Source organism: Streptopelia decaocto (genome assembly GCF_964273445.1).
Source record: "Streptopelia decaocto genome assembly, chromosome: 19".
NCBI lineage: Eukaryota > Metazoa > Chordata > Aves > Columbiformes > Columbidae > Streptopelia > Streptopelia decaocto.
The window spans coordinates 2383169-2393015 of record NC_138674.1 but is presented as its reverse complement, the minus strand read 5'-3'; the positions used below and the strand labels follow the sequence as shown (position 1 = coordinate 2393015).

Sequence of the window (9847 nt, the reverse complement as noted above, 5' to 3'; positions counted from 1 at the left end):
CAGCGGTGCATTGGGGGTGCAGCGATGCATTGGGGGTGCAGCGGTGCATTGGTGCAGTGTGTGAGTGCCCAGTGTGAGTCCCTGGGTCCCAGTGCAGCAGCTTCGTCTGGGTCCTGTGCTGCGGGATGCAGGATGCGGGATGCAGGATGCGGGAGCACTAGATGGCACAATCGCCCCGTGCAGCATCGCAGGCCTGCGCACGGGTGCGGCTGAACCTCAGCCCCGTGCAGATCTGCAGTCGCAGAGCCCAGGGAACCCACAGGTCGTGGCTGGTGCCCCAGCCCGTTCCTGCAGCTCTTGGGAGGTCATGGGCTCAGCCCCAGGTCTGTCTGTGTCCTGAGTGCAGAGCTGCGTCCTCCGTCCATCGCACTGCACCCTCCGTCTGTCACGCTGCAACCCGCATCCATCTCAGCGCACCCGGGCCCTGCCCCGTGCTGTGGCCAACATGGGGGCGCGGGAGCTGTTCTGGGGCTCCACGCCAGCTCTGGAACAAATGGCCCCCAATGGCAGGGCAGCCCCTGGCCGGCTGCTGGTGGTCACTGAGCCGTTGGGACAGGACGTTTCTACTCGGGGGGAGCCCCCAGCACCCCAGTGTGAAGCAGCACAGGCAGGGGCTCCCGGCTCAGCAGCCAGGACAGCGGGTGCTGCAGATTCAGGGTGCTGGTGGCCGCGGTGCTGGCCCAGGTTTGACTCCGCCAGCCCTGGTGCGTGGCCAAGGCCAGCTCAGGTTGGCCACCTGCCCTGGGCGTCTCTGTGACCAGTGCACCGGGAGCCAGCGCCGCGGCCATGCCCGTGGCTTCGCACCAGAACCAGCCTGGCCCCATGCTGTCCCACGGGCTGTCCCCAGCGTTAGAGGACGTGTCCTTCCCGTGCTGCACGGGGCTGCTGCAGCGCTCCCCACACCCTGCACCCCGCATGTGCCACCGGCAGCATGTCCCCAGCCTCCCGCCCCGGCCCCACAGCTCGCTGGCACCACATAGGGCTGGTGTGGGCACCCGCCGGGGAGCGAAGGGGTTAAGGCGCTTGGGGCTGGTCCTCAGGGAAGGAGCAGCCTCTCCTCCCCTCTTCCACATCTGGATTCAATAAGCGCTTCGAGAGGCCGGAGCATTCCTGAGCACTGATGTGGAGGCTGCACTCTGGGGCGGCCATGGGGCCCTGGCGCTGCCTGCTGCTCCTGCTCCTCGCCCCGGCCCTGCGCGCCCAGCAGCAGCAGTTCATGGAGTACGTGGAGCGCCGCCTCACCCTCCTGGAGGTACGGCCCCAGTTTGCCCCACTTCACCGACTTCACCCCGCCATGGGGCTCCCAGGCCCTTCCTCTCTGGTGGTGGTGGGGCTGGGAACCAGTTGGGGGCGAGAGATGGGGCAGAGCAGAGCTGGCATGGGGTGCCATGGCCCCCACCTCGCCAGGGCCCCGCACAGCCCAGCACATGACGGCAATGGGAGCGCTGTGGGACGGGGGGGGCGGGAGCAGGGGTGTCATGGGTCTGGGAGCATCCAGGGTGCAGGAGCATTGAGGCTACAGGAACACCGAGGGTGCAGGAGCATTGCGGGTGCAGGAGGTGGCAGGATGGGACCCAGAGTCATGTTTGCAGTGCCCTATGGCCATGGGGGCTCCCGTGGCCACACACAGGCAGCGTGACAGCTGCTGTGGGTGGGCTGTGAAAAGCAGAGACCTCAGTGTCCCCGTGGCCACCCCAGGAGAGGATCTCGCAGTGGCACGAGCAGAGCAGCCGCTACTCCACGGAGCTGCGGGACTTCAAGAACCAGGTGCTGGGGATGCTGGAGGCGGCGGAGAAGGAGCGGGAGGCGATGCGGACGGAGGCGGAGAGCGCGGCGGTGCGCGTGGACCGCCTGGAGCGCGAGGTGGACTACCTGGAGATGCAGAACCCCGCGCCGCCCTGCGTGGAGGTGGATGAGACGCTGATGGAGAAGCAGGTGGCCACGGCCAAGCAGAGGAAGAACGAGAAGTACACCAAGCTGACAGGTGAGAGGCTGCTGTGGGGTGACCGTCCCAGCACACCCGGTCTGCCCTGGACCCATGTTGTAGCATTGCGTCCCAGCAGAGCATCTCTCGGGTGTCTCTGGCACAAACCCTGCACCCCTGCCGCTGCCTGGGAGCCACATCCAAGCCCTGGGCTTCTCCAAAGCCCTTGGGGCAGCGCTGGGGTGAGGGGCGCACAAGGGGACTTCTTGATGCCACCACTGCAACCTCCGCAGTGAGTTTGCAAAGCAGGTGCCTGAGGGCTGGGGTGGGACCCAGCGGGACCCCTGTGACTCCGACCCAGGGGGGGGCGCTGTCCTCGCTCCAGGGCTTTCAGGGTGTCACAGCTGTCCCGCTCTTGCAGACTGCAGTGACACCATCGCGAGCATCAGATCCATGAAGATCCTGAAGCGCTTCGGCAGCACCTCGGGGCTCTGGACCAAAGATGCCGCAGGGAACTCGGAGAAGATCTACGTCTTCGACGGCACTGCCAACGACACGGTGTACGTCTTCCCCCGCATGCGGGAGTTCACCCTCTTCTCTGCCACCCGCAAGGCCGCCCGCATCAAGCTGCCCTACCCCTGGGTGGGCACCGGGCACCTCGTCTACAACGGACACCTCTACTACATCCGCCAGCAGGGCCCTTTCCAGGTGATCAAGTTCAACCTGGCCAACAAGACAGTGGTGGACAGCTCGGTGTTCCCGGCCGAGGAGCAGATCCCCGTCTTCGGGCTCTCCCCGTTCACCTACATCGAGGTGGCGGCGGACGAGGAGGGGCTCTGGGCCATCTATGCCACCAAGGAGGACGAGAAGAACATATGCCTGGCCAAGCTGGACCCCACCTCGCTGGACATCGAGCAGATGTGGGACACGCCGTGCCCGCGGGAGAACGCCGAGGGCGCCTTCGTGGTGTGCGGGGCGCTGCACGTGGTCTACAACACGCGCCTGCCCAGCCGCTCGCGCGTGCAGTGCGTGTTCGACGTGAGCGGCACGCTGGCCCCCGAGGACGCCTCGCTCGTCTACTTCCCCAAGCGCTACGGCTCCCACTCCGGCATGAAGTACAGCCCCCACGAGAGGCAGATCTACGCCTGGGATGACGGCTACCAGATCATCTACCGCATGGAGATGAAGAAGAAGCTGGAGGTGTGAGGGGCCACGGCGGGGCTGCCCCGTGTGCCCGGCCACCCCATCCCGGCCCTGGTGTGGGATGGCGTCTCTGCCCCGTTTCCCATCACTGTGAAATGATGAAATGCTGGACCCCCTCCACCACCCCCGGCCACCCACCAGCACCGGGCGTCCCTGCCCAGGACAACCCTGCAGAAAGGTGGACTCATTAAATGAGATGTTGTTCTCTGTGATATAATGAATAAATACTACGCAGCGAGCTGCAGCCACCTGCTTGGGGGGAGCGTGGGGGCGCTGGGGCCAGGCTGCCAGAGCCGTGAGATCCGCATTGCACCAGAGTCACCCCAAAAGACGCTTCCCCAGGGTGGGGTGTCCCTGCAGGGCTGGCCGGAGCAGCGAGCGTGGCCGGCTCTTGGCTTGGGGGGCTGGAATGGGGGCTTGGGCTGGGCTTTGGGCAGGGGTTTAAGCCAGGGCTTTGGGCTGGTTTCTGCTGCAGCAAGGGGACCTCTGAGCCCGGCCAGGGCCAGCCTGTTCTGCATGTACAAAACTATGAGCAAACAGCAAAATCCCTTACTCTGAGAGGAAAATCGGAGATTCCCCTGGCATGCTGGGGAGGCGCCCTAGCCAGCAGGCACCAGATGTTGCTGCATTTCCAAGTTCGCTTCTAATGGAGCACAGTTGTCTCCCCCCTGCAGCCATGGGATGGCCACAAACCCTTCACGTAAGGTCCCCCAAGCCCCTTCCCGCCCCTGTTTGATCGATGCCGAGTCCTGCGCAGCCCCACAGCAGCGTCCCAAAGGAGATGGGGCAGGTCTGGAGCCCCTGGGATGGTGGCTCCAGCACTGCTGGGGATCAAGACCCCGTCACCAGCACCAGGGCTACACCTGGGCACGGGCACAGCCCCGCGTGGCCACCCGGCCACATCCTTCCAGTCCCTGTCACGTCACTCAGCAGGGACTGTGCCACTCATGCCGCTCACACTGCACCCTGAAGGTGCCGTGTTGGGCCGATTTCTGGCCAGAGGTGCCATGAGCCCCCCAGAAACACGGATTTGCTGTGATTTGTTCCTGTCACAGCGGCCCGAGAGCACAGAGGAGGAATTATGAGGTGTCTGTGTGTCGTTAAGTGTCCCTTTTTCCCATCAGAGATGAGTCCTGGGGACAAACGCTGAAGACATGAAGCCGTGAGCCGGGGGGGGGCAGGGACCCCTCACAGCAAGAGGCCACGGAGCTGCCCGGGTGCCCCGGGGGGGTCCCAGCCCTGTGGGGACCAAGGACCTGGTGTCTCCTGGGGCCACCCGCCCTCCGTGAACAGCCACGACACCCCCATGCTGCCATAAAGCCGGGTCTGTGCCGCCCCCCCGCACCCAAGCTGTCCGGCCACGTGGAGGTGACTTAATATTCACTTCTTTTGTATTACAATCGAAGTATCTTTTGGTTGCATAAGAAGAATGTTTAAATACACACTTTGAATGACTGTAATTGGATGGTGCTGAAAGTTCAACACACAGTGCAAGTCAAGCAGAGAAATTATCCAAGTGTGAAGGACTATGTGAACTGTCAAGTCAATTTATAGCCCTTTTCAAGATCAATAACTACGGTAACAGAAATATAATTTTCAGAAATTGCACAGTTGTAAATAATTATGCCAATGATTTCTTTAGCTTGAATTAAAATTGATGGGGCAGCAAAAATTCTGCACCGGAAACTGTCTCCTAAGCTGAAACAAGTCCTGCACAGCGGGACTCTCGCTCCCCTGAGACACCGGTGCTCGTACTCACAGGTACAACCCACGGCAGCAGTTGCCAGAGTCCCGCTTGTGCTGAGCATCACGTGCCCGGCAAGTATTTTAATCTCGTTAGCAAATCTCGCTCATTAAGCTTCATATTGCCATGGCAAGAGGGGCACAAAACCCATGTAGTTGTGCTCCCCTTGCTGGGAACAGCCAGGAGCAGACGCAAAGGTCAGCCTGTCAAAACGAGACGCGTGTTCCTTCTGCGCTCGCTGCCGGAAAACTGCTCCTGAAATGGGAGGAAAACAGGTTTCTGTCTCCACGTCTGCCCGGGGGGTGCAGCGCCCTCCGGCTCAGCGTCAACCTGGCTTACACCCCTGTAAGCGGTGATGGGGGGTCTCTTGCTGCACCCCCAAATGATGCTGCCTGTGCTGGTGGGGACGTGTCCCATGGACGGGGGTGCTGTGGGGTGGGGACACAGCGGGACCCCCTGTGAGCGGCTTCTGGCTTCTCTCCTTTGGGACACGTTCACTAACAGGGGAAATTGCTGGTATGAGGGTGGGTGGGCCGTCTGCTGCCACCCTGCAGAACCCCAACGTGACGAGCGCCTACAGTAACCACGCGCTCATGTGGAATGTGTTTTGTACAAACACTTTGGGGATGAGAAGCAAAATGGGAAAATAACTGCAGTGCCTGAACAGCTTATAAAACCCAGCACTTATCTAGCACTCCACATCTTCAAAGTACTTCAAGAAACATCAACTAATTAATCCTTGGAATAACCCCCATAAAGCAGAACAGCATTATCTCCATTTGCTGGCAAACACTTAGACAAAAATCACGTTTGATCATCAAAAGTGGTTCGACTGTGAGCTGGCTGGAGGCGGCTTTGGTGAAGAACAGCAGCTCCCTCGCTGTGGTCCTGGTCTCCCAAAGGGGGCTGAGCGAACCCTAGTGAGCCCCCGGTCCCACACGGACCGAGAAGGACACTGTGACATGGATGCAGGTGGCAGAACCACAGACTCACAGACGGTTTGGGTTGGAGGGACCTTCCCAGCTCCCCCAGTGCCCCCCCTGCCATGGGCAGGGACATCTTCACCAGCTCAGGGTGCTCAGAGCCCCGTCCAGCCTGGCCTGGGATGTCTCCAGGGATGGTTCAGCCACCACCTCTCTGGGAACCTGGGCCAGGCTCTCACCACCAGGCACCCGGTGGCTTTGCTGCCAGCAAACACAAAAGCTCAGCTCCTGCCAGGGCTCATCGATTTCTTTTTTTGTCTTCTTTAAATATATATCGGCCCTATCAGGAGAAAGCAAAGGTTGTGCCGCAGCTGCTGGGATTATCAGGTCTCCAGGTGTTTTAATAGGTGTTAATTGCCGCTGCCGGCCCCACCCTGGTAGGAGCCGGTGACCCGGGGTTAATCCAGCGGGCTGGGGTGATTCGGGGGGGCAGCAGCTGCCCTGGACCCCACCGGGGTCCCCTCGGAACCGGGTTTGTCGCTTGTGTGGCCGCTCCCGGTGGCTCCGCGCAGCCCCGGCCCCAGCGCTGCCCGCCCGGCCCGGCCCCTCTCAAATTAACGGATTCCGAGGAAAACGCAGTTTTGTCGCCCAGGTCACCGGTGACAGCGGCTCCACCGTCCAGGTCACCTGCAGCCGCTACAGCAGCCGCTCTCCCCCACCGGAGGCTGCTAAAAACCTTCATTTCCAGGCACACGGTCCCGTTCAGCCTGTGATGGGACAAGGGGGGACCCCTCCCTGTGTCCCCCGGGCTGTGGGCGGGATGGACCCTCGGCAGCTTCACAGCCACTTATCACCTTCTGTAACGAGGGGTTAGTGGAAAATATGCTAATGTGCCTGCTCCAGTGAAGCCACCGCTCTCCTTGTGAGTCTGCAGCTCTTTGTGCTTTAATTGCCAGACGTTTTATCTCTTTAAAGAGTCGTCTCTGTAAGTAATAATCCCTTTCATCTCTGCTCCTCTTGAAAAATAACTTCTCTTTGGAAGGCAATCTGATAAAGTAAATTGAGAAGTTATGTTAACAGTAGGACAGAGAAAGCAAGCTCTTCTGGCTAATTTTTCCCCTTGTCTCATTCTCAAGGATATTGGCTTTTTTTTCCCCTCCCTGACTCTTTTTCCAGCTCACAGGAGCTATTGATAAAGTGAAATGGTTCTGCATTTAGTATTAGAAACAAGGGAACGAACATTAAAAGTAGGCAACTTAAACAAGTGTATTATAGAGATGCTATTGTATTGAAACAAGAAGGGGGGATAATTTCTCCATTTAATACTTTTCTTAATGGCTGGTTGGTGAGTATAATCACAGGCTTTTAACTTCAAATAGGTATTTCTGCCCACGTAACATCTGGTTGAGGTCTAACTCATCACACATGGATTGGGAGGCAACAAAGCGCTCTATCCAGGACTTGGCAGCAGAAGTGGGAGGATGCTGGAGCTTGAGATGAACTCGGACGTGCTAGGAGGGACACACAATGGCAGCAGCTTGCCCACGGTTCTTCGCACTTTCTAATGAAAATGAAGAGTAAGCACAACCAAGTTCACCAGCGCTGTTTGCTTGGAGCTTTGCTGCAGAGAGGGAGAGCTCAGGCCTGTGGCTCCGTGTCCGTGTGGGCTGAGCTGGAGCTAAATCTGCCTCCTCTGAGCGCTGCCAGCATCTGGCCAGATGTGCTGAGCCGGAGGTCAGCCTGCTTTCGCTTTCTGACGTGGAGATCATCGTCTTCCACTGAAAGCGGGATCTTCTGGTTAGTAACAGGGATTTAAATGTGTGTGCTCAATCACAGCTCCCTGCTATTTCTGATTTTTGCATTGTCAGTGAGCTCAGGGAGCTACAAAGGATTTGGGGACAGGAGGGACCCGGGAGTGTGAGCGCAGTGGGGGGATCTGAAGGGATGGGAACCGTAGGGTGCCAGGGGAGGTTTTCGTGGGGTGTCCGGGCGCATGGACGGCCCCCGCCTGCCCTGCTGCACCGGCTGGTGCGACCGCGGGCGCTCAGCCCGGTAGGGGGACATCTCTGGGGTCCCCTCATCCCTGGTCATGTCTGCCTGGGGGACATGCTGATGCTGAGATTTGAGGATGAGCGCCTTGGGCCATGGCTGTGCTCAGTTTGCCCCACTTTGCCTCCTCAAACACCAAACCTGGCTCCTGCTGTTCCCCCCACGGCACAGAGCTGCCCCTTGTCCCCACACCTCCCACTGCCGGCCCCCCAAACACTCCATGACACTTGCACCCATCATTGCACGTGCTGTGATGGAGGAAATGTGCCGCAGCTCAAAGAAAAGGACAGAAACTGAGATTTCTTTCAAAAAGGTGGATTCTGCAGAATTATGAGGCCCCCGCAGAACCATTTTCCCAGTGTCTGCTCCTTCCTTTCCCCTCGACAGGAAAGCAAACCACAAACCCTTTGCCTTTGGAGCTCACAGCCCTGTCAGAGGAGCTGTGCTTTGTGACACACGCGGAGTTTCATTATTTTCTGGACACTTTAATTTACTAACAGAACTTGCAGTTATTTCAGTGCTTTGCTCAAGATGGATTACCCCGTGTACACTGCTCCCTTTTGGGGCGATATACCCATCTCTCACCAAGGAGGAGATCACACTCGAGGAGGACCCAGGCAGGCAGCTCACACCAGCCCAGGGATTTCACGCATCCTGGCGTCTACGCGATTTCACTAGGATTTTCTTTGGGGTGTTATTATTACTAATGCTATGATTATTGAAGATGTTTCCTGAGGACACAAAACCGCCAGCTCAGCTTATTCAGCTAAGCAGTTCTTTAATTTCTTTCCTCTCTGAAAATCAGCTCCCCAGAGCCTTTCTGGAATGGATCCGAATTTTCTACTTAAGAAATCCTCCCAAAGCAAAAGTGCAGAGGGTTTGGGTTTGCCCCAGCACCACCTGCAATGTGGGGATTGTGGGCCAGCTCCAAGAAACACAAGGTAAGTTCTATTTCTCTGTGTGCCTCCAACTCCCTCCCCGTGTGTTGGGGCCCAATGAAGCACTGATTTTGGGGTCTCTAGCCCCTTTGCCTTCCCGTGGCTGTGCTAGCACAAGGTCCGTGTCTTTCTGACAATGTCTGACAATGCAGAGGGAGGTATAACCATGGTAACTGCGATTATTACAGAAAATTGCTGCCATTACTACAGAGGTAGGGTCAAAACAAACAGAAATTACCAATTTTTCTGTTTCTTGTAAAATGCAGAGGTATGCTACTGATTCACTAATTGCTCAGTTAAATGGATTTCTCCAAAATTACCCAGTAGCCCTGGTAAATGAAAACGATGCGAAGATGAGCGCTTGTATGGAATCGCTCAGGCAAGTGAAAATGTGAAGTCGGATGAAGTCCACAAGGTAAAGCCCCTGGAGGAGCATCTGTCCGAGGAGACCAGCTATGGATGAGGTTCTAGGGGACACGGGTTAATTCCAGTGTTGGGTTAATGGCTGGAACCAATGATGTTCATGGTCTCTTCCCTCTCAATGGGAATGCAATATTTTAATACATAATTAGGCACTAAGGGGAAAATGAGAACTAAGAAATGAATGCTAATCCATCAATTAATTTACGGTGGAAATCCAGTCCCTGACCTCCAGGCAGCTGCTCCTTGCCAAGTGACTTTTACAGTCCTTCCCCTCTTTCAAGTTTTTATTCCCTTTTAACCTCAAACTGCTTCACGCCTTGCAACCTGGAGGGCTCGTAACAGCCAAGCACACAGGCCAGAGCTGGGCTTTGTGACCGGCTCCTGCAGACAATTGTCCCCACAGCTTCGTGCTGAATTGCCGGCTCTTCCTCGACCGCAGTTTTTCAGCAAATCAGGGGTTTAAATGAAAAGCGGTTTTCCACAACTGAGCCACCTCCGTGTCGGTGTCATCTGCCATCTCCTGCTATTTTCCATTCCTGAGCCAAGCTGGCCTTGGAAATTGAATTTTTCAGCTCGCAACACAAAAAAAAAAGAAGAAAGAAATATAATTTAATCAAGAGACATCAGTACCAATAAATCCCAT

General features: G+C 57.4%; 1 protein-coding gene across 1 annotated transcript; it reads left to right on the top strand.

The window, feature by feature from the left end:
- Window positions 1-1083: 1083 nt before the first annotated feature.
- On the top strand, window positions 1084-3359 carry OLFML3 (olfactomedin like 3). The gene is made up of 3 exons (XM_082069226.1): window positions 1084-1252; window positions 1699-1984; window positions 2346-3359. Exons 1-3 carry the CDS (start codon window positions 1121-1123, stop codon window positions 3128-3130), a joined length of 1203 nt encoding a protein of 400 aa, XP_081925352.1. The 5' UTR covers window positions 1084-1120; the 3' UTR covers window positions 3131-3359.
- Window positions 3360-9847: the final 6488 nt, after the last annotated feature.

Bases quoted from the DNA above. Each gene is read 5' to 3' on its own strand.
- OLFML3 (XM_082069226.1), top strand. From the start codon at position 1,121: ATGTGGAGGCTGCACTCTGGGGCGGCCATGGGGCCCTGGCGCTGCCTG. The intron at 1,253-1,698 runs GTACGGCCCCAG...TGGCCACCCCAG, and splicing joins GCCGCCTCACCCTCCTGGAG to GAGAGGATCTCGCAGTGGCA. The intron at 1,985-2,345 runs GTGAGAGGCTGC...CCGCTCTTGCAG, and splicing joins GAAGTACACCAAGCTGACAG to ACTGCAGTGACACCATCGCG.